Here is a 25,683-nt window from a genome sequence, read left to right on the forward strand (position 1 = left end):
GTAGCCTTCATATGAGCGTTCTACCACTTCTTGAATGGGGAATCCCAGTTATCGTTATCAGGGGGAATCTGAATAATACATTACCTGCAGACGCCCTGTTAGCCTGCAGACGCCCTCATATAGTCAAGGCATGTATGTGTGTCAGAGAACGCTGAGCCGATTTGCACGCACTTAGTGGACGGTCTAATGCTTCCATAAGTTACTATTGATTTTTTTTTGTTGATCAGACGTCCGGTTCCGGAGTTACGAGTTAAAGAGTGTGATCACACAGCAAAGCCCCATTATATAGTGGCACCACCATGATGTGCAAATGACGCAGTACATATTGAAATGGGTGCAAATTTATTTGGATTTGCGGGTCTAGATCACTAATGACCAATCAAAGTAGCTTGGACCACATCAGCCACCTATGTCGATTCTTGGTGTCCCGAGCTTGTAAAATTCCTTAGTTATCATCGCGCAGTTCCCAGCGAATTCTTGGTTGATGTTGATTACGATCACATTGGAATTTTCCCCAAAAATCAGTAAAATCTAATGAAATGAATTTCAAATTACTTTGATTTGCAGGTCTAGCAGGTTTGGCCAATCAAATATGTCTTTGGTGATGACCGAGCCGATTTTCACAAACTAAGTTTCAAACGGAAAATATAATATGCGGTCCGATCGTTGGTTCTAATGGTTCGAGTTTTCGATTGCGCATTTCTTTTTTACATCATTTAAGAAATCAAATATTGTTTTTGATTCCTTTGTATTTGAAAGTTTATCATGAGTATTATGAGAAAAACACAATTGCACCGCCAGGTGATTAAAGCAAGGTTTTTTTTTCTATTTTAAAGTGATTGAGTTGGCAAAATTGCAGACCTTGGAATTCTCGAATAATATTCTGACATCGAATAAACACTAGGAAAAACAATTTATAATTTATTCAAACAATAACCGTAATTGATCTTCGTTGAGTGCTATTCCTAGCATAATAATGCCGCCCAAAAACATGCCACTAATTTGCGACCAAACTATTCTTAATTTACAAGACTTTTGCTCCACCTGAGACGCCTCCACGTGGCCTCGATTCATCTCCGGTATCAAATCAGCCAGTGCAATATAGAGAAACGTCCCAGCCGTTCCTGCGTAAATCCATCGTACGACCGATTCATGGAGCCCGGTTATAAGAAGACCAATGGCCATACCTGAAATTTATGTTCCGAATAATACTGTTAGATTCATTTGAATATGTTATCAAATTACCTAAGAAACTCAAAACAGAGGAAACAACATTGAGAAGCATTGCTCGTCGAATGCTGACACCCGTCCGCAGCAGCAGTGCGAAATCGCCTAGCTCGTGCGGTAGCTCGTGGCATAGAATGGCAAAAGCAGTGGCCATTCCAGTGACAGGATCCGCAGCGAATGCTGCCCCGATAGCTAGACCATCGGTAACGTTATGCAAACCGTCACCGAGAATGACCATAAAAGCCACCGGACTCAGTGGTTTGCTGGCCTTCTTTTGCTTCTCCAGCATTGTGTTCAACTCTTTCCGCTTACTATCCTGCAGATCCATTTCAATATCATCGGTGATGTTGGTGTTTCTTCGCGTTTGTGGAGGTTCCGGCTCCGTCACCGCGGCCACTTTCGCATGCGAGTGTCCGCGATGATGGTGGCCGTGATGATGATGGCCCTCATCCTTTTCAGATCTGAACAAAGGCAACAATGTTTCCAAAGTGTACATGAAGAGAGCACTGAGGAAGGCACAAAAGCATAGCCAAACGGGTTCATCGCTGTGTTTGTGTCCACCTGTAGCAGTCTCCAATTTATTTTCGTGATCAGCCGGCGATACTAAGGCGTGTGGCAGTAAATGCTGGAAGGATTTATAGGGATTGTTCGGTTGTGGCTTGTGGTGTAATTGAATAGCAAACTTACCATCAACGCGTCCCCACAAAGAGTTCCTACGGCGAGAGCTACCAGAAAGCGAAGAATTTCATCGTAAGCAACCGATTTGGCCAGAGGAACCATTGCGACACCCGTTAGGCCGCACACCGATATTATTGTAACACAGATCGTGGCGTACAACCACGCTGAAATGAAATGAAAAGTGTTCTAATTCAAATCAATTATCATTGTGTTGATTCGTTTTAACTTACCAGAAGAAAACACCTGCTTCTCCACGCGAGGCTGATCATTTAATTGATATTTTTGGTTGCACGCTCTTTGGTCGATTTGAGCTAGCAGCGCAGGGCACAGATCTTTGAACGTTGACGGAGTGATCTTAATCCTTGCGGCGATGATTTCCTCCACTTCCTGATCCAGCTGCTCATGTTCATGGTCGTGTGGGTGTGGCAGCGAACGACGATGTCGATTGCCTGGATCCAGATCGTAGTTGAAGTTGGAGTGCAAAAAATCCCCTGAAACGGCTGGTTCCTCGAGGATTAAGTGCACCATGGACATGGGGGAAAGGCATGACTTTCGGTGATCTGCAACAGAAGAGTTGAAATTAAAACAATGTTGCTTATCGTGCTTACACTGTACACATTTTTGTGTTTGAATTGGTTCCACCAAATTACATAGAAGATAGAAGCGGAATTTGTTTGGTTGAGTTATAAATATTCATGTTTATGATAAAATAATTTACAACAGCCCAGAAATATGTTACTCTCAAGTGGATGCAGTTTCTTATCACAAATGATACAATGTGAGGTGCATTAAGCTGTCTTAAAATGACTGACATGAGGAAATCATATCACTGCGCGAAATACATCTTGCACACGTTTAAGATTACTGTAGTCATTGTTTTATCATTGAATATTTACCAGAAATCTGGTATAGAGATTAGGGATTAGTCGTGAAAAATTAATGACAGTTTCAAGCCCAACTATTTTCTAGCTCATATTGGGTTCTAAAACTTTTTTAGAATTCTTTAATTCTAAAGGGACCGGATTTACCATAGATTCCTGAGACATCACTCGGGATCAACCTGTTGGTTTAGACGTTCCCATAACTTGTGTGAGCTATTTGGATTTAGCGGTTAGCTGGCGTTAGTTTGGATTAAACATGTAACTGATGCTAAGTTGGTGCCAGTCAGACACACAACAAAACCGCTTCAAGCACCTTAGCCCAACATCGAGCACCGTTGAGTACATTGGGACTGATACTAGTAAAGTCCTAATCATGGCAACTGGTTGCTACGAATCTTGAATTGTTCATAACTTTTGAGACGTCGTTTGACTGGTACATGTACCGCTCTCTCTCTAGATAGGGTCGGATGACACCGACCTCAAATGGAAGGCCCATAGCAGCACAGGCTATCTCTGTCCCCTAAAACCAAAGCAGGTCCTCAGTACGTTCCAAACTTCACTACTTAGTTGCGTTAACTGGACGGGATTATTCTCAGATGCGTAAACCTGAATTGGGTCATTAAGTCATATGCTGTTTTTGGTCTTTTGCGATGCAGCTGCACTAACTAAATCTGTTCATAGCTTTATGAACAAAAATCACGATTTCGTTAACTGAGCGATTTATGAAAATTGTGTTCAAGTATCTGAAATTGTGAGTTATAAATCAAGAAACTTTGTGGGCCTAAAAAATAATTCGTCTCGAATAGGTACATTGCGTTACATTCAAATGTTCGGTTGATTTACTGTGATTGTTACCGGGACATATTTAGTTTTTGTTATGATTCTGGTTCATAATTTAAGAATTCCCAGCCAACATTTAAACGAGGTTGATAATTTCAGGAGTTAATTCGCGATTTTCGTAATTTCTCTTCACATTACCGTCATGAGTTTACTGTCGGATCTTTTTGTCAGAGAAGAGAAAATTTGTTTACGATTTCAGGATCATAGTCACGATTTTCGCTATTTCTATTCACCTTATCGTGATATTTTATCACGAGTAGAGTAATTTATGTTCATGATCTCAGGATCTTAGCCACGATTTTTGTAATTTATATACACGTTATCGTGATATTTTGTTCCTAAGCTTACTTTCGAATTTGATACGTGGAATGATGTTCGTGATATCAGTCGTTTTATCATGATGTTTGAAATTTCACTTCGCCTTATCGCGTTATTGTTTTTTGGTTACTTACGGATCTTTTACTCGAAGTAACGTGACAATATTAACTGGATTATAAAAGTGTGACTGATTATCTTGTTCTAATAACTACATCACAAACACGATTGCATGTATTTTAGTGCTCAGCGCAATTTTTGTTTTCTGTCTAGACATCACACTGAACCTTATCAAATAAATATCGATTTTCGAGGTCCTAACAGTTTTCTTATATTTACTGCTTGTAGATTCCACGAATAATACTTTAAATTTTGTGAAACAGTTCATGTGAAAAAATCATGAGCATGTTGCATAAAATTTAAAACTATTAGGGATATCTTCTAAATATCACAAGCATGCAAGTTAGATCGTAAATCATACACTAGAAATCATGAACTAGTTCACGAATCCATGACTGATGTTTCATGATTTTGTGAACTTTTTACCCAGCACATGTCGTGATTATTGAACAAGGCATCATGAACCAGTTCACGAAAACATGAACTATTTCGCGAGCACGAATGGTAAGCCGTGCTTACACTATTATCATGGATTATTCATTATTACATTATTATCATGGTTCACGAAAACATGATTAATATTCGATGATTGGGTGAACTATTTGACGAGCACGAATGGTAAGTATTGACTACTATACTAGGAATCATGAACCAGTTCACGAATACATATATAATATTTGATGATCTTGTGAACTCTTTCATGAGCATGGATATTGAACTAATATATTAGAAACCATGAATTAGACCACGAGCATTTCATGGATTTATGAGTAAAATCGTGAAATAGTTCAAGCGAAAAATTCCGACTGTTTTGATTTTGTGAACTAATGTTCCTAAATGTATGAATAAAACATGAGTTAACCTTCGGTTTTATGAAAAATGGTTATAAAGGTTGTGAACTAGTTCACGTACAGAAAATCGATTTGTTAATAACATGGCGGAAACCGTGACTGAAGTTCACAAAACAAAAATAATTATATTCACTTTTTGCCTTTCTCAATAGAAAGGTATTGCAATTGCTCTGAAAACCGACTTTTTAACGGAGGCCCGGAGGGCCGAGTGACATATACCATTCGATTCAGTTCGTCGAATTCGGCAAATGTCTGTGTGTGTATGTATGTGTGTGTATGTATGTGTGTGTATGTGCGAATGTGTGTGTGTGTATGTGACCAAAAATGTCACTCATTTTTCTCAGAGATGGCTGAACCGATTTTGACAAGCTTAGTCTCAAATGAAAGGTGCAACGTTCCCATAGGCTGCTATTGAATTTCTAATGGATCCGACTTCCGGTTCCGGAATTACAGGGTGATGAGTACGAACACGCAGAAAATGTCGATTTTAATAAATTCTGCAATGAATGTATAAAGGTGAAAATTTTTCCAAAATATGACCACAACTGCTTCGATTTGTAGTATTAGGTCACTAACATCCATTCAAAGTCTATTCGGCCACATTGGCCACCATCATCGGTTCCGGAAGCCCCGGCGGAAGTATCTAAATTCAGAATAACAGTCACATCGGTTTCTCGGAGATGGCTAGACCGATTCGATTAAACTTGGCCTCAAATGAAAGGTATTGCGTCCCCGTAAATGGCTATTTAATTTCATCCCGATCCGACTTCCGGTTCCGGAGTTACAGGTTGTGGCGTGCGATCACATAGCAAATTGTGATTCAAACCGATTCTCCGATAAAAGCAAAAAAGGTAAAAATTTCGCTAAAATGTCTCTCAAACAACTTAAATTTGCTGTTCTAGGTCACCGACGGCCAACCAAACTTTCGTTGACTACATTGACCACCATAGACGGTTCCGGAAGTGCCCGGGAAAAGCGGCCATCTTTCAAAATTTACGAACTCACATCAGTTTCCCGAAAATGGTTGGGCCGATTTTCACAAACTTAGTCCCAAATAATAGCTATAATATCCCCATAGATGTCAATATGTCAATTTCGTACGGATCGATTATATGGGTCCGGAAATATAGACTAAATCGTCCGGTCACATATGAAATTCCCATATAAGCCGGAACTCAATTTTTTTTTCAAGGGGGGGACCCCATGAAATTTCAGAAATCGAATTCGTATTTTTGATGCCAAACGTCTTTAAAATGCATAAAACGTCGAGATTTTATGTTATCTCGAAAAATCTTTTTTTATAAAAATCGACTTTTTGGGACTTTGCCGATTTCGCACCTTTTTTCAGTTCAATATTACCGTGGCTGTTTTTTCTTTTTCAAAATTTTAGAACTCGAATAATGATTTATTTTCCTGTATATAGTTGTCATGTGATGTACAATAATAAAATGTAATATATACATTTAAAAGCTTTTAATGAATGTAAACAACGCACACATTCTCGTGATTCATGATTCAGAAAGGCACAATTGCACCGCTAGGTGGATTAAAATAGGTTTTTTTTATTTCGATTATGTTAGTCACATTTTCTTTTTTACATTTTAACGACATAATTGAATGTCTAAAGATTACCGAGTAGGGAAAGTTATGAAAATTAGAGCCATAGCACTCAAGTGAGAGCAAGGATGTAAAGTATACAGATCGGAAAACTAGAAGTGGCAGGGTCATTAGAACAGGCGTAATATCTTACGGGCTTAACTTTTGTCTTCTGCTGATGAGGGTCTAGCTTAGGCAGCATAACTACGAATCACCCGAGTTCACCAGCATGTGTCTTGGCATAGACAGACTTATCCATCTTTACCGTGACAACCGAAAAAAGAAAAGCCACGCAAGATCACCACTGAAAACCTGTCGACGATTAAATGCAAAAAAGAAAATGTGACTAACATAGTCGAAATTAAAAAAAGGAAAAAAGAAAAAAACTGATGGGAATCCATTTGCTGCGGTGGGTAGCTACTGCAGACACAGCAACCAATTAAGGTATTAAGCCTGTTCTAATGACCCTGCCACTTCTAGTTTTCCTATCTGTATACTTCACATCCTTACTCTCATACGTCTCCCAACCTTTGAACGGAACGGATCGTTATATTTCACAGTGGTGTTCGGTGTGTAAATTTTAGTGAATCAAGGTCATCCTTTGTTCGTTCGTTAGCTGCCGTTCTGCTGGTGCCGACAGTAAATCCAGTACATTGTTTTCGCTGGTGCGGAACAATCGACGTTGTTTGCAGATAAGTTTTGCTTTATTTTTTTTCCTCGTTTGCTTTCTTTCCTTTTCCCTACTTTTACTCTACCTTGTAATCAAATAATAAGACACATTCCCGTTTATATAACGCTCTGCCCTCGTGCTTAAATGGCCGAGGGCGAAATACCATCTGATGCAATCATGGAAGTCCCTGATCCCCCTAATACTCGCATTGCTCCCCGTATAAAGCAGTACCCAGAAGGTTCCTCTGGGCCATGGGTGGTATATTTTCGGACCGGAGAGAAACCGGTTAATATATTAAAACTTTCTCGAGATCTGACTGCTAATTACCCGGCCGTAACTCAGATAACACGTGTTCGGGCAAACAAGATACGTGTTCTAGTGAGTGATCTCGGCCAGGCAAACGCGATTGCTTGCTGTGAGCGCTTTACGCGGGAATTTAAAGCGTACGTGCCTTGTGTGGCCTGTGAAATCGATGGGGTAGTGTCCGAACCGGGCCTGAAATGCGAAGAACTGTTGGAGCACGGGGTTGGCTGCTTTAAGGACCCCTCTCTTGAACAGATTAAGATCTTAGAATGCAAACAATTGTATACCGCAAACACCGAGGGAGGTAAGACTACCTACTCTCTATCAGGCTCGCTTCGGGTGACATTCGCCGGGTCCTCTCTTCCCAACTACATCCTCCTTGACAGGGTTCGCCTACCAGTTCGCCTGTTTGTACCGCGGGTCATGAGCTGCAGCAATTGCAAGCAGTTGGGCCACACAGCCACATATTGTGGAAATAAGAAACGATGCGGCAAATGCGAAGGAGAGCATGAGGATGACTCTTGCGACAAAGAAACTGAAAAGTGTATTTGCTGCGGGGGCCCTTCACATGCTCTTAAATCATGTCCTGCGTACAAGCAGCGCGGGGATAAAATTAAGCGCTCCCTTAAGGAACGCTCAAGGCGTTCTTATGCAGAAATGCTAAAGAATGCTTCGCCATCTGTCCTGTCCGAAAATCCCTATGCTGGTTTGGCTAACGTTCAGCAAGAATCTGACGACCCACGAGAGGGAACATCTTTGGTTAACCCAGGGGAATCCAGGAAGAGGAGAAATCCAGCCTCCCCTACATTGCCTCGTAAGGGTGCCAAGGTGTCGTCCACTCAGAGTGCGCCATCTACAACCAATAAATCCAACGGAAGTGATGCACAAAAGCCGAAGCAATTTGCTCCAGGACTTGGAAATATTAATTCTAACAAGGAGTACCCACCACTGCCAGGGACATCCAAAACCCCAAGTGTCCCCTTTTTTCAAACAGATACTCAGTCCAGTAGCGGACTAATGAAATTTTCTGACATAGTGGACTTAATTTTCACAGCTTTCAATGTTACTGATCCTCTTAAAAGCCTTCTGATACGTTTTCTCCCTATAGTGCAAACATTTTTGAAGCAGTTGACTACTAAATGGCCCCTCCTTGCAGCGATCGTATCCTTCGATGGCTAAGTCATCGAACGAGGTCACCGATTCGATCACTGTTCTACAGTGGAACAGCAGAAGTATCCTCCCGAAAATCGATTCCTTTAAATTTTTACTAAATAGTTTAAAATGCGATGCTTTCGCATTATGTGAAACTTGGTTAACTTCCGATATAAATCTCAACTTCCACGACTTTAATATAATTCGTCTGGATCGAGAAAACCCATATGGAGGAGTACTTTTGGGGATCAAAAAGTGCTATTCTTTCAACCGAATTAACCTCCCTTCAACACCAGGCATTGAAATTGTCGCTTGTCAAGTTTTAATCAAAGGTAAAGACCTTTGCATTGCTTCCATCTACATTCCTCCTAGAGCCTCCAGAGGGGACCGAACGCTTTGTAATATCACGGAATCCTTACCGGCACCGCGGCTAGTTCTGGGAGACTTTAACTCGCACGGTACGGTATGGGGTTGTCTTCATGATGATAATAGATCAACATTAATCCAAGATCTTTGCGACAATTTCAACATGACCATCTTAAACACGGGAGAAATGATGCGGATTCCTACACCACCAGCACGCGCAAGCTCGTTGGATTTATCGCTTTGCTCGACATCGCTACAGTTAGATTGCATGTGGCAGGTGATCCCTGATCCCCACGGTAGCGATCATTTGCCTATCGTGATTTCAATTGCTAACGGTTCAAGACCATCGGAAACAATCAATGTATCGTATGACCTCACACGGAACATTGATTGGAAGAGTTACGCGACCGCGATATCCGTTAAAATCGAATCCACTCAAGAACTTCCTCCGGAGGAAGAGTACAGGTTTTTGGCTGGCTTGATTCTCGACAGTGCGAATCAAGCTCAGACTAAACCAGTACCCAGCGCGAATACCCATGGACGGTCTCCCACCCTGTGGTGGGATAAAGAGTGCTCAGATCTGTACGCGGAAAAGTCCACTGCATATAAGGCCTTCCGGGAAGACGGGTTACCCGCTAGCTATCAACAGTACGCGTCGTTAGAAAGGCGAATGAAGAGTCTAATGAAAGCCAAAAAACGCAGTTATTGGCGCCGGTTCGTCGACGGGTTAACGAGAGAAACAGCGATGAGCACTCTTTGGGGTACGGCTCGACGTATGCGTAATCATAATAGTACCAACGAGAACGTGGAATATTCAAACCGTTGGATATTCGCTTTCGCCAAGAAGATCTGTCCGGACTCTGTCCCGGTACAGAAAACGTACCGCGCCGCGTCTTCTCACGATACCGTGAACGAAACACCGTTTTCGATGGTGGAGTTCTCACTTGCTCTCTTATCGTGCAACAATAACGCCCCAGGGTTAGACAGAATCAAATTCAACTTGCTGAAGAATCTGCCTGACACTGCAAAAAGGCGCCTGTTGAATTTATTTAACAAGTTTCTTGAGGGTAACATTGTCCCTTATGAATCTCCAGGTGAAGGTCATCGCCATCCAAAAACCAGGAAAACCAGCCTCCGACCACAACTCGTATCGGCCGATTGCAATGCTGTCCTGTATTCGGAAGTTGTTCGAGAAAATGATCATGTTTCGCCTCGACAATTGGGTTGAAGCAAATGGCTTACTGTCAGATACACAATTTGGCTTCCGCAAAGGCAAAGGGACGAACGATTGCCTTGCGTTGCTTTCTACAGAAATCCAAATGGCCTATGCTAACAAAGAGCAGATGGCATCAGTCTTCTTGGATATTAAGGGGGCTTTTGACTCAGTTTCTATCAACATTCTGTCAGAGAAGCTGCACCAGCATGGTCTTTCACCAATTTTAAATAACTTTTTGCTAAATCTGTTGTCTGAAAAGCACATGCGTTTTTCGCATGGTGATTTAACAACATCGCGATTTAGCTACATGGGTCTTCCCCAGGGCTCATGTCTAAGTCCCCTGCTCTACAATTTTTACGTGAATGACATTGACGATTGTCTTGCCAATTCATGCACGCTCAGGCAACTTGCAGACGACGGGGTGGTCTCTGTTACAGGGCCCAAAGCTGCCGACTTGCAAGGACCATTACAAAATACCTTGGACAATTTGTCTGCTTGGGCTCTTCAGCTGGGTATTGAGTTCTCCACGGAGAAAACTGAGTTGGTTGTTTTTTCTAGGAAGCGTGAGCCGGCGCAACTCCAGCTTTTATTAATGGGTGCAACGATCAACCAGGTTTTCACATTTAAATATTTCGGGGTCTGGTTCGACTCTAAAGGTACCTGGGGATGTCACATTAGGTATCTGAAACAGAAATGCCAACAAAGGATCAATTTTCTCCGAACAATAACTGGAACATGGTGGGGTGCTCACCCAGGAGACCTGATCAGGTTGTACCAAACAACGATATTGTCGGTGATGGAGTACGGGTGTTTCTGTTTCCGCTCCGCTGCGAACATACACTTCATCAAACTGGAGAGAATCCAGTATCGTTGCTTGCGCATTGCCTTGGGTTGCATGCACTCGACCCATACGATGAGTTTTGAAGTGCTGGCGGGCGTTCTTCCGCTAAAAAATCGATTTTGGGAACTCTCATATCGATTGCTCATCCGATGCGACATTCTGAACCCGTTGGTAATTGAAAACTTCGAGAGGCTCGTCGAGCTTAATTCTCAAACCCGTTTTATGTCCTTGTACTTCGACTACATGGCACAGAGCATCAATCCTTCTTCGTACAATCCCAACCGTGTCCGTTTCCTAGATACTTCTGATTCTACTGTATTCTTCGACACATCCATGAAGGAAGAGATTCGTGGAATCCCGGACCATATACGCCCGCAGGTGATCCCCAATATATTTTATAATAAATTCCGAGAAGTCGACTGCGACAAAATGTTTTACACTGACGGATCAAATCTCGATGGGTCCACTGGCTTCGGTATCTTCAACAATACTATCACCGCTTCATTCAAGCTCAATGATCCCGCTTCAGTTTACGTCGCAGAGTTAGCTGCAATTCAGTACACCCTTGGGATCATCGACTCTCTGCCCACAGATCACTACTTCATCGTTTCGGACAGCCTCAGCTCTATCGAGGCTCTTCGTGCGGTGAAACCTAAAAAGCAATTACCGTATTTTCTGGGGAAGATACAGGAGTCCTTGTGTACGTTATCTGAAAAATCTTATCAGATTACCTTTGTTTGGGTCCCCTCTCATTGTTCTATCCCGGGCAATGAAAAGGCCGACTCATTAGCAAAGGTGGGCGCATTAAATGGTGACATATACGAAAGACCAATCTGCTTCAACGAATTTTTTAGTATTTGTCGTCAGAGGACGCTCAACAGTTGGCAAACCTCGTGGAGCAATGGGGAACTTGGACGATGGCTACATTCGATTATCCCAAAGGTATCAACGAAGCCTTGGTTCGGGGGATGGATGTGGGTCGGGATTTTATTCGTGTAATGTCCCGACTTATGTCCAATCACTACACCATGGATGCGCATTTGCGGCGTATTGGGCTTGCGGAGAGTAGTCTGTGCGCTTGTGACGAGGGCTATCACGACATCGAACACGTTGTCTGGGTGTGCGCCGGGTATTGTGACGCCAGGTCTCAGTTAAAGGAATCCCTTCGGGCCCGAGGTAGACCACCCAATGTACCAGTCCGAGATATGCTGGCAACTCGTGATTTCCCCTATATGTCCCTTATTTATACCTTCATAAAAACGATAAATATCCCAATTTAGCCCCTCTCTTTTATTTCTCGTTTTTAGAGTTTCCTCCTGCCTTGTGGAACCGATCAGCTCCAGAGTGCCACTATGTAACCGCCATCGCCCTTACCACTACGCCTGCATAGAAGGAAACTGAAGCGAGAGCGACTCGAGGTCCGATGACTTTTGAAAGATTCCCCGCGGGTCCGAAGAATACCATCCGCCAATCCGGTACTCGACGACTTACTATACTGAGGCGCAAATTTGATACGCTGATCCCCCTCCCCCCCCCCCCCGCCGTTCGAGCGAAAGTTGCAAGTTTTGCTCTTCTTTCCCTGTCTCTCCCCTGTCCTTGATACAACTGCTGCTACACTGATGCGGAAATAAGCCACCCTTTGAATATCTTGACCAAGCATAAGTTTTAGTTAAAAAATTCAAATTAGTGTTCTGTATTCCTAGTTTTAAGATAGCTATAATTTTTACTCTTTATTGAAACTCTTGTCCTCCATCTTGTAAATAGAATTGAATCCCTAGTTTTAAGATTTCTGTGAAATTTCTCATAAATATTTGTTCCCCCTTTTGTGTACTAAACTATATTGTTAGTTTTAAGATAACCGTAAAATATTTCGTAAAATACTATTACTCCCCCTCTTGTATATCAAAGTGAATCCCTTGTTTTAAATTTTTTCATAAAAAAATCTTTTGGCCCTCTTTTGTATATTGAATCTTATTTCTAGTCTTAAGATAGCTGTAAACTTTCTTTTCCTTTGTAAAAAAATATTTCAACATTGTAACCTCCTAGTTTTAAGATATCCAAAATGTAAAAACAAAAGCATTTGGCACCGCCAAGCTAACGCATTTGTGCCTATCAAATAAACGAAATGAATAAAAAAAACATCCTTACTCTCACTTGAGTACTATGGCTCTAATTTTCATAACTTTCTCTACCCAGTAATCTCTAGCTAGTTGAATGTCGTTAAAATGTAAAAAAAAAATATTTCCACCAATAAAAGCGGCATTACTGAAGGGAAATTGAACATAATTATAACACAAGTGGATTTTTTCATGGTCTTGTTTTAGTAACGTAAAAACGTTATTGTTCTAGAATTCATTACACTTTATTCACGGTTTTGGGAACAATTTTTTCCCCTGTTCCCCTAAAGATATGGAGCCATTTTCGGTAGGGGAACATGGGGAGGCTTGGCCACGTTTTTAGAAAAACTTTTTAATACCATTGAGATATAATGTGCAAAGGTATTGTGCGCGTTCATGATTTATTGCAGACTTTTTAATTTACTTTTTCAAAAGCTATAAAAGTTTTTCTGTGATCGTTTTTTTTGGTCAAGTCTCCCCACTGCGGGGAGACTTGATCAAGACCTGAGGAGACTTGACCAAGAGAATTTTGAAAAATCAAAGCAAAAAAAATAACAAACATACAGTGATCTTTTTTTCCATATTGTCGAGATCCTTAGGTAACAGAAAAAATTATAGAAGGGTTGCCATTTCATAAGTCGACTGTTTTTAATGCATTTTCTTTGAAGGATTAACTATACTGCTTATATTGCATGTTCACACGTCACGAAATCAGCCATATTTCTGCTAACTTTGTTTACTAGTACTAAAAGATATAGCCTGATATTTGATGTGAAATTTTTTTGTGAAGTAATTAACATTAACTGTAGGTACCACAGCATAGTAAATATCAGAAAATTTGTATCTTTCTTTAGCTCATTGCCACTTTGTCATGTCTTCTCATAAAATCTTGGGCAAGTCTCCCCAACATAAGTCATTGCTTTCAATGTCAATTTTGTAAATTTTTTGTAAACCTAATAGAACACGTCATAGTCAATAATAGAATTTTGCGCCTGGTCAAGTCTCCCCATGTTCCCCTACTCAAAATTCAAAATAAAAATTATTCTATGAAATTGAGTTGATATGACTCCCGCTTCCATTGAAGCACCTTGACTCCTATCATTTTGCTGGGTTCACTGCTAAAGCTAACAAAGCTAACCCATGGCTAACACATGTGGACAACTCGCTTCCAATTACATTGGTTTCGGGCAGTTTGTAACATGTAGACTCATTGTAGAGCAAACAGAGCCAGCCACCAATTACAATAAAAAACCCACATGGCTAAATCCATTGTCAAGGAAGGCCGATAGTGATCAAATCTTCGCCAAGCGGCACGGCACAGATAGCAGAGACAACAGATTGGATTGCAGGCGCACTCGTGAACGCGCTACTGGGGCCCAAGGAGGAAGCAGTCACGGACAAGGGATCATTAGCGTTGAATTTGGTGGCCTCATTGAGTACTAGCGGTGGTACGCTTGAAGGTGAGTAGCAAATACAGTGACCTCAGCCGCAATAACAACAGCAGCGACAGCAATAGTGGCAGCAGAAGCAAAATGCATTGCCGAAAGTAACAAAATTAGCCAAGGTAGAAGAGACATAAGATGGTGAATAAACTGCTTTCGTCAGCAAGATTAGAGAAACCACCGGGCGATCCGACCACGTATAGGCCTATATGTTTGCTGGATACACTCGAAACACTTCTGTGCGAGTCAATACCACCACTACCGAAACTCCAAAAAAGCAGGCGCTATAAATTTTCGGCAGTGGCGGCATCACCTCGCGCACAGTTAAACCGTGTAAACTTTGCAAACGTTTCCCTGCTGTGTGCAGTCTACCGTGTGCTCGCCACCCCGCCGGCACAGAATGAGCGTCTGCGATCATCTATGCCAGATCCTGCAGAGCTCTTCCAGAGCAGAGTGCGGCTGTACGAGATGAATGAAGGAGAGAAGTCAATTCGAGTCACAGTGGGCGTTTCTTAGGGTTCCATTTTCGGTTCAACTCTTTGGAATAGGATGTACGATGAAGTCTTGAAACTGTGGCTGCCCAGGAAAGTGAAAATCGTGGGTTTCGTGAATGACGTGTCTCTAACGGTGATACGTGAGACACTTGAAGAAGTGAAGGTGTCGGTGACGGTGACAATAGACGCGATCAAGAACTAGATGAACGGAGTCAAGAGCAGATAGCTCACAACAAGACGGAGGCGTTGTTGGTCATTAACTGCAAAGCGGTTCGTTGGATGCCGACACCGCCAAAAATCGTATCAGAAATCCTCGCGTAGAACAACCATACGATTATTTTTCCCCAAGCTAGCATCAAGCCGTGACGTATGCATTCAATCGACACCAAGCTATCCTTTCATTTCCTGTCGACCATGTCCATATGAGCCAGCTGCCTTTTCCGTTCTATGTTTATAACTGATTAGCTCTAGTATACCTAAGCTGACCAACTCTGTCGAAAAAATCCGAGCACCATACGAACTATCTACCTGGACGTGGTGAACGATTACGCTTCCGGTGTCCGGATTTTTTCGTCAGAGTTGGTCAGCTTAAGTATACCTATTTTCACTTTCATTGCTTTCGTTTTTCTTAGTCTTAAATTTGCCGAAAATAGCCAACAAAATCGATACAGTAGAATCTTGCGGAAATTAAAACTTAGTAACATATCTAGTGTTTCATTATCGATACCGCCGGAAACTCTTCGCCGGAGTAGGCTAGATCCACCGCTGGGGACTAGTCGAGTAAACTGTAACAGAGCACCGGGTATGGGTCGTCGGCGCGCCAGCGAATTTGACACAACGTTCCATCCGGAATCACTGGTCAGACCACGGAACCCTACCGGTTGGCCCGAGAGACATATAACGAAAACCAAAGAAGAGAGCTGCATCGCCGAGGACTAGACTGAGTAGACCGCGACGAGATACCACCAGTCTCGGGTCGTTGGGCGCCAGCTAACCGCATGCCTTGCTCCACCGCTAATGCCGAACAGACATAAGTACCTTTCTGCTTGGCTCGGTTTCGGGAGAACTTCTCTCGTCGGGGGATTCTCCGTCGGAGTAGGCTAGGTCCATCGTCGTGGACTAGACCGAGTAGTTCGCGAAAAAGTCCGAAGCTGAATGGATCATCGAGGAAGTGGTGCTAATTGGCACGAGAAGGGAACCACAGGAGTTGCAGCGTTAAATGGCACAAGGCAGCTGAGTCGTAGTGTTGAATGGAACAAGGGAGTTGAATGGCTCAGTAAATTAGACAATCTGGAGTTTACCGCTAAACACGCACACATAAACATTTCGCGATCTCGACGAACTGAGATGATTGGAATGTGATACTCAGTCCTTTGGGCTTTGGTCGAACGCTTCTGTTTTGGAGTGATTGCATAGGGGACGAGCTTAACGTACTTAGTCGGCGATAAATCAGATCGAACAAGGTCGCAAAAGCAGCCTCCCGTGGAATGGTAATCCGAAGCACCTTCTTCCCTCGCAAAGATATCCACAAAGTCACCTGGAGATCACCGGACCAAGTAACAAAAAATCAAATCGACCACGTTCTAATCGACGGTAGATTCTTCTCGGACATCACAAACGTCCGCACTTATCGCAGTGCGAATATAGATTCGGACCACCACCTGGTTGCAGTATGCTTGCGCTCAAAACTTTCGACAGTGCATAGCTCTCGTCGAAGCCGAACGCCGCGGCTAAACATCGAGCGGCTACAAGATGGCAGAGTGGCTCAAGAATACGCGCAGCAGTTGGAAGTGGCACTACCAACGGAAGAGCAGCTAGGCGCAGTTGCCCTTGAAGATGGCTGGAGAGATATCCGATCCGCCATAGGTAGCACCGCACCCACTGCACTAGGTACGGCGGGCCCGGACCGAAGAAGCGACTGGTATGACGGCGAATGCGAGCAGTTAGTCGAAGAGAAGAATGCAGCATGGGCGAGAATGCTGCAACACCGCACGAGGGCGAACGAGGCGCGATATAAACAGGCACGGAACAGGCAGAACTCGGTTTTCCGGACCAAAAAGCGCCAGCAGGAAGACCGAGATCGCGAAGCAATGGAGCAGCTGTACCGCGCTAAAGACACACGGAAATTCTACGAGAAGTTGAACCGCTCGCGCAGGGGCCACGTACCACAGGCCGACATGTGCAGAGATACAAACGGGAATCTTCTCACGGACCAGTGTGAGGTGATCCAGAGGTGGCGGCAGCACTACGAAGAACATCTGAACGGCGATGCAGCAGACGGCGAGGATGGCACGGTAACGCACCTGGGAGCACGCGCGGAAGACATTACACTACCGGCTCCGGATCTCCAAGAAATCCAGGAGGAGATTAGCCGGCTCAAAAATAATAAAGCCGCTGGGGTTGACCAAATACCAAGCGAGCTACTAAAATACGGTGGCGAGCCACTGGCTAAAGCGCTGCACTGGGTGATTACCAAGATTTGGAAGGAGGAGATTTTACCGGAGGAGTGGATGGAAGGTGTCGTGTGTCCTATCTACAAAAAGGGCGACAAGCTGGATTGCTGTAATTACCGAGCAATCACCCTGCTGAACGCCGCCTACAAGGTACTCTCCCAAATACTATGCCGTCGACTATCACCAATTGCAAGAGAGTTCGTGGGGCAGTACCAGGCGGGTTTCATGAGCGAACGATCTACCACGGACCAGGTGTTCGCTCTTCGTCAAGTACTGCAGAAATGCCGCGAGTACAATGTGCCCACACATCATTTGTTCATCGACTTCAAAGCCGCATACGACACTATCGATCGAGATCAGCTATGGCAGATTATGCACGAGTACGGATTCCCGGACAAACTGACGCGATTAGTGAAGGCGACGATGGATCGGGTGGTGTGCGTTGTACGTGTCTCAGGGACGATCTCGAGTCCCTTCGAATCACGTAGAGGGTTACGGCAAGGTGATGGTCTCTCGTGTCTGTTATTCAACATCGCGCTGGAAGGTGTAATAAGAAGAGCAGGGATCGACACGAGTGGTACGATTTTCACAAAGTCCGTTCAGCTACTTGGTTTCGCCGATGACGTTGATATTATTGCACGAAACTTTGAGAAGATGGAGGAAGCCTACATCAGACTGAAAAGAGAAGCCAAGCGCGTCGGACTTGCCATCAACACGTCGAAGACAAAGTACATGATAGGAAGAGGTTCACGAGAAGAGAATGAGAACCGCCCGCTTCGAGTTTGCATCGGTGGCGACGAAATCGAGGTGGTTGAAGAGTTCGTGTACTTGGGCTCACTGGTGACCGCCGACAATGATACCAGCAGAGAGATTCGTAGACGCATCGTGGCAGGAAACTGTGCTTACTTTGGCCTCCGCAAGACACTTCGGTCGAACAGAGTTCGCCGTCGTACGAAGTTGACCATCTACAAGACGCTGATTAGACCGGTAGTTCTCTACGGGCACGAGACCTGGACCATGCTCGTGGAGGACCAACGCGCACTTGGTGTCTTCGAACGGAAAGTGCTGCGTACCATCTACGGTGGAGTGCAGATGGAAGACGGCACATGGAGACGGCGAATGAACCATGAGTTGCATCAGCTGTTGGGGGAGCCGCCCATCTGTCATACCGCGAAAATCGGACGACTACGGTGGGCCGGGCACGTAGCCAGAATGTCGGACAATAGCCCGGTGAAAACGGTTCTTAATTGCAATCCGACCGGTACAAGAAGACGTGGCGCGCAGCGAGCACGATGGATCGACCAGGTGGAAGACGATTTGCGGACCCTTCGCAGACTGCGTGGCTGGCGACGCGCTGCCATGGACCGAGTGGAATGGAGGAATCTTTTGTATACGGCACAGGCCACTTCGGCCTTAATCTGTTAATAAATAAATAAAAAAGGTCGCAAAAGCTCAAAAAGTTAAATAATGATACCACCGGATGAAGAATTTCTTCCGCTACATTCGACAGATTTGGAATATGTAGCCATAAACAAGAATTATGGCAAGGACCATTCCGAATTACGACTTAAAGAATGCTGCGTTTATCTCGAAATGAACACAATGTCACTTAGTCCGGTCCGACTTAACACCGACCAGTTGGTAAGCTTTGTACGGAGCTGATTTGTGTTTGATTTTCAACCCTGCACATACGGTTAAATAGAGGCTTCAATCGAAAAAAGTAGCAGAAAAATGTTGTAAATTCTAAGAAGAGTAGAGATCAAAGACAGAAGCACAACATTTTGGCTGTACATAAAGGGTGTTGCGATCTAAACTTAGTCCACTTCAACTTGTTGCATGTGTTTGTCATCGTGCATTAAAACGCCTACACACTCCTCATTTTAATGTTGTATGTGTGTATCATCATGCCCATTGTTTGATTTTGAAAATCTGAACTACTTGCATGGTACCTTGCCGAAATTGCTTAATATGGCCAAATCAACTGTCACCAACTTAGTAAAAGTGTTAAGAAAACGTTTCTCGATAGCTAGTTTGAATCGAAAATCAAAGGCCGCGAAGATGATGAAAATAGTGGCCAGCTGGTGCAAGTGGAACCCCATAATCTTTGTCCAATATGGCGCCTGGAAAAACGTCTATTGCTTTACATCGTGTAACACAAATGTTCCGTTCTGTATTGGCCGGATTTGACATCTTGCTATTACGGAAAAAGCCATGCAGTGGTATGCCACGAACAACGTACAGGTGACCCAAAGGCATGAACCCTCACAACACGCCAGAACTCCGCCCAATGTACAAATTTTAGGCAATCGTGAAGCGGAACCTCGAAAAAAACGCGGATGATAGTTGTCAGCGAGATGCAGTTGAAAGCAAACTGGCGTTCTGCAGCGAGGAAAGTGACCGAATGAGCTGTGCAAAATTTGTTGGAAGTAGTCAAAAGAAAGACCCGGTAATTTGCATTTGCTAAAAAGGAAGCTTGAGTGAATATTTTTATTCATTCTTTAGTGATCTTCCAAAGGCAACATAATTTACTTTTTTAATTAAAAGTTTGACCGAATTACAAACATTTTTGTTTGACTATTTTTTTCGTAACACTCTTTACTATTCTTTGTGAATTGCAGTAATAACTGAGGTTCCGTTTCATGTGGTGATAATTTGGATAAATCATTTGGATTAAGCGGCACACTTTCGTCTGGCCATACGGGGCGAGTTCATTTAATCTGTCCTACCTAATCCGCGATGGCTGGTTTTGAATTATAAATAAGAATAATTTCCAAAAATCACTATATCCATTAAAAAAAGTGTAGTTATTGTTCTGTCGTTGATACAGCAATCAACTAATGAACAAAACTAAAACGGATTTTGTACTTTTTTCAGCTGCATACTTTTCGTGTTGCAGACGACGAATTGAACCAAACTAAATAATACGCGATCTTGAAGATGAGAAACTAATCATTCCCTTATTGCACACATAATACCCTTGGTTATCTCTCTGCGGTGTTTACTTTGGTTATCGAGCAGTCAGAAAACGATTTGACATGGCAAACACTAAAACATTTAAAAAAATATGAGTCATGTGTTAAATACATTTGAAAGTTTTCCATTTGATATAACCAACTGATCATTTTAGTATTATTTGTTAGACCTTGTGGTAGGGTAGTACATAGTGGATGAAAGCGAATTAAATTTTATTTCACAATTCTTATGAGTTTCTTGTTGGTGAATTCTAAAAAACAATACAGATTTTAAAATCCTGTCGTTGTGAGAATGGTGTAATAAACTAGATGCTTTTCGACAATAATTTTTTTACCGAGTATTCTCGCAAAAGTGGTATCACTAGCAGAAAATGAAGTACAAATTAAATTATTTCAATGCTTAAAATTATGGACAGGTTAACAGTTTTTTTAAAACGACATCGTGAAACCACTCCAATCTTTTTAAGAATAATCTAATATAAACTATCGCTAGGTTTTAGGCGAAGCTCAAAGACAAGTTAGAACTGGAAACATGCAACACTACCAATTACAAATCTGTTTCTTGTACACAGTTAGTGAAATCTGTGGAACATGCGAAACAATTGCAATGACGGGGGATTCATCTATCAAATCGCATATTTGCTCTCCATCAGATGCCACATCGCGAGAAAAAAAAAGGGCCGACAAACTATCGGTATTCAGTATATCAATTGGTATTTTATGCCATACACTGCAAAAGCGAGCAAATTACTAAAGCTTTTGTCTCAATCCGTGACGCTTGCGTAGGTCGGTATGTGCCCACAAATTGTCGCTTCGTAATGCATTCAGTTCACGTCTCATAAGTCGTGACGTGCGCATGGTGCTTTGTTATGCGAGAGGCTGGTAAAGATCAGCCTGCTTTGGACAATCTGTCCATATCACCGTGTAGGTGTTGTGCAGTGCGCTACTGAATGATCTTGTTTAATTAGTGGCCCCGGAATCATATCAACAACTCAGTCAAGAGCACGTGACCATTTTTGTAGTTAGTAGGTGATGATGATACCTACACTATTTACAGGATTGTCACATCTCCGCGACCGTAATCCCGCCACTAAAAGCTAATGGAGACTGTGCGCAATATCTTACCGTCTCGGCGCGGATGACGATGCTGTGGGTCGTGAATCTCTTTAAAGATAATTTCCTGCCATACTTCATTGTGCCACTTGCTATTCGTGTTATCATCGCTTTCGTCACTGCTCAGACGGTTGATTTTATTTTCCTTCTGGCCGATATGAACAACATCCGGCCGCACTTCGTTCAAAGTGCGAATCTGGTACGAGCTGTTGATGATTGCATCTTGGCGGGAATCGGGTGTACTTTGCCCGGAATCGACGTCGCTGCTCCGTTGCGTGAGTTCAGCCGTACTAGCAGGAGACTGCGTATTGGTCACCACCGTTTCATACCATGGCCGGTCGGGTTTAGTCTCATGATCATCGGCTATGTTGGGGAATGAAACGGTTACTTTATCGCTAGTATCACCGACAGTATTGGTGAACGAATTCACCAGACTTTCGGTTTTGAACCCTTCCGGCCGGTGCTCGTCAAGCGTGTGCGTCGGGATAAAGTCCAAACCGCCGAGTCCGAGACTGTGCATCAAATGCTCTAGGCCCTGGTGAGGAAGAAAAGAGAAATAAACTCTATTATTTGATTTGTCTGTGGCAATCACGACTTATTCAAATATTGCGTAGTGTGCAAAACAAATCAAGCCAGTGCGGCTGAGTGTTGACACTAGATTGTTCCATTGTTTGATGCTACTAGAGTAATTCCGGATGACTTGCACTTCGGAAGAGATTATAAACATTGTTTGTCAGTCGGTGAACTTTCGTTGAGATGAAGATTCATACATAATATTTGTTATAATACTAACAGGTCCTGCCAATTTAGAATCGGTACGCTTTTAATCGAAAATGTTTCAGAATCTGTTTGGTTTAAAACAAAGCGTCGAAGTAAATGTTATATATTTTTGTATAGTTCAAAGATACAATATGGTTTTTGCGATTTTTTTTGAATTCAATAGTAATTCTTCAAAAGGGCTAATGAGACTTTTGTAAACAAACTTATTTCGCTCATTATTCCGCTACCGAGTTGAATTTCATGAAAAATACACATAAATCAACATCTTTATCCTTGGTAGAATCAATTTCAAATGTTTTCTGTGTTGAAATGATAACAAATTAGGAGAAATCAGCAAAACAAAAGTTTGTTTACAAATCTTATTAGCCCTATTCAAATGTTGATATGGAATTATAGACTTGAAACTTCTATTAGGTTTTACACCAACCGACATAACCCCACAAAATCAGCCGGCTGAACTTCGTTTGACAAATCTCGGTGGTTTGTTTACATAGGAATTACGTGGTTAGAATGTAACAGATGACCACCCGTTGCACTCGAACTCACGCAACTGACACAGTAAACAAACCACCGAGAATTAGGTTCTTTACTGATACAGTTAACCTCACTTTTCTTCGCAGGACTCGCTCGAAAGAAATCGTAAAGAATTTTTCTAAGTCCATGTAAACAGTACAAGCGAACTGTCAAAAATGAACACTCATTTGTAACGTCAGCGTAAAGTATTCAATTGTCAAACATGAACTTCATTCATCATGAGTTCATTCGTGTCGTCATCTTGTAGAACTCAATATAAGCTACTAGTCAACCTCGCCGGCTGCTCTGTTACAGTATCTGACCATTTTCCCACTCGCTTTAACTTTGACGATAAACAAAATATGGAATTCCTAATTTGGGAAGTTCATCCCTTTCTGATCCACTGTACACTGCTACAAAGCCTTGAGTCCGTTATGTTTGTACATTGGAGGTGATTTTTCCCGGGCATCTTAAAAGTTCTTCGTTGGGGAATCCCAAAATGTTTATCCCCTACACTCAAAACCTGAGTTTGTGCTGTTTTTTGGAGAACAAATAACCAATAGACCTTTCTCGTCAAAAAAATTTAAATGATAGGATGCTTCCTTTTTTATCTCCAATTCGTTACTGCCTATTGCCGCGATGATTTGGTACCTCTAACTATTGAAAAAATCAAAAATAGTGCAAGTTGCTCATTTAACCCCATATTCTGAATACCTATCTTACCTTGTTTCCTCGTATTTTTACACCATTTGGATGAATTTCCTGTGGGGAATACTAAAAGGATGCCAGATCTGCATATATATTAGTAAATCTGCAGATTTAGCATTTTCACTGCAGATCTTTTGCAAATTACAAATATTTAGCAGAACAAAGCCTATGCCAGCCAATTTATACACCAGCCTTCAACATTTCCGATCATTTAAAATATATAAATACTACATTTCTATGTCAAATTTATTGAAGATTTTTGTAGCAATCACCAGACTTTTATATTTTTACTGCAGGCTATTGTTTAAATAGACCTGGCATCACTGATGCTGAATGATTCATTCATATACCTGTCAAAAACATAGAGCATTGTATAGAGTTCTATGCAAATCATTTCACTCACACCACTTGGGTAGTTTGTTTTCCTCCAGCTGTCATATGTAAAACAGTCAGCCAATTTAAACATTTGATATAGTTCGCATAAAGTATTTATAATGGTGCTGAAATTCTCTTTGTCGCTGTAAAAGTCATTCCGAAGACGTACAATGCCGGTTGGTCAGATTCCATCATGAGAATCATCCGACTGAAAAGTTATTTTCGTTTTGTTTATCTCCACCTATGACAGGTGGAGGAAAACAAATCGTCGAACACACTTATACAGTTACAGATTGTCAAGTACTCTAAAAAAAATGTATAACCTCACTTTTCTGACAGTTCAGTGTGCTTGTTTATCTAAGACTTGTTTACATGGACTTTTAAAATTTACATTTCTTGAATACTTTCGATGCTCTTTGAAAGAATATCAAATCAAGAGGGATGAGGATTGGACCAATGGGAACCTGGTTCATACATTGACCAATCGGCGCTAGATGTAAAACCCGGTGGCATATGCTGAATCGCAAGATCAAACATTGGGCTATAAAACGATTGCTTTCTGGATGATGGATAAGGATTTGTACACTTTTGATTGTTTGATCGTGGGTTAAGTCCTAACAAGATGATCCGATTGATTACAAATTTTTAGGTGGTGAAGTTTACCTAAACTTTATAGGTAACGAATTCGTTCAATGCCCATACCGACAAACGGTTCCATTGGTCAGAATGCCTACTAGCGTATGATAGCTGCAAACATGAGGACAATAAGGTTATCGCTTTCGAATGGAACAATTATTTATTATTCGTGTTCAAATTCCATTACAGCAAAAGTTTCGTCGATTATCGCATTATCGTTGATTTAACCGGCAAATGCAAAACAGTGCTCGGCACTGACGATAAGGAGTAAGAAGGATTTGATAGGAGTGGTAAGAATGCAGGGCATTATACATTCTGGAAGAATATCAGGGAGGAGAAATTATATGTAAATTTATATTATATCCCGAGTTGCAATCATTTTGGCACCGCAATAAAGCTTCTGCAACTGCTGTCTTGCTCAAAGTGGCAGGAAATAACTAGGAAGCGAATGGTAAATTGCATAGTCAATTTATTTACTTTTTCGGAAGGATAAGTAATTAGTATGTTGTGAATATATATGTGTCGTCGGTGCCATGTGTTATGGTGGTACCGGACGGAACCGCTGGTCAGCAGACCGTCCTTGTCGTACTGGTCATAGATGCGAGGTTTTTTCTCATCTGATAGCACTTGACATGCTTCGGAGATCTCTCTTAACGCTCTCTACTTAGCGCAGGATACGCGAAACCGCTCCTAGCTTTTGAAAGAAAATTCCTAACTGCTGCTACTCTATCAGTCTCTCTCTCGACTGAGGACTACAATTTCGGTCGATTAAATTATGCTATGAAAATTGTACTTTCTGGAATTTCATCTAACGAGATCAATTCATTGTGAGGAATTTCGCTGCGTTCCAGTATGGCTTGCCTCTTGATCACTTACACTCTGATTTAATAGGCCCTACATGCCCAGATATCATCAAATGTTGTTCCTTAGACATATCTTAATAGGTTTTAACAGGTGAACATAGCTCTAATCGCAAAAGAAAAATTGTTATCTGAATTTTTATATCGAAAAGAATTTCAGAACC

At 42.2% G+C, this 25,683-nt stretch overlaps 1 protein-coding gene across 1 annotated transcript in view; it reads right to left on the reverse strand.

The window, feature by feature from the left end:
* Positions 1-908: 908 nt before the first annotated feature.
* The window catches only part of LOC131689738 (zinc transporter foi), a 35,518-nt gene continuing 10,743 nt past the window's right edge, over positions 909-25,683 (reverse strand). The window contains exons 2-6 of the mRNA XM_058975032.1: positions 21,660-22,182; positions 2,136-2,465; positions 1,915-2,069; positions 1,246-1,852; positions 909-1,187 (exon numbers count right to left, since the gene is read on the reverse strand). Of these exons, the coding sequence (XP_058831015.1) occupies positions 922-1,187; positions 1,246-1,852; positions 1,915-2,069; positions 2,136-2,465; positions 21,660-22,182 (1,881 nt within the window). The 3' untranslated portion in view covers positions 909-921. The remainder of the gene's footprint in view (positions 1,188-1,245; positions 1,853-1,914; positions 2,070-2,135; positions 2,466-21,659; positions 22,183-25,683) is intronic.

Source organism: Topomyia yanbarensis, chromosome 3, assembly GCF_030247195.1.
Source record: "Topomyia yanbarensis strain Yona2022 chromosome 3, ASM3024719v1, whole genome shotgun sequence".
In the NCBI taxonomy this organism is placed as follows: Eukaryota; Metazoa; Arthropoda; class Insecta; order Diptera; family Culicidae; genus Topomyia; species Topomyia yanbarensis.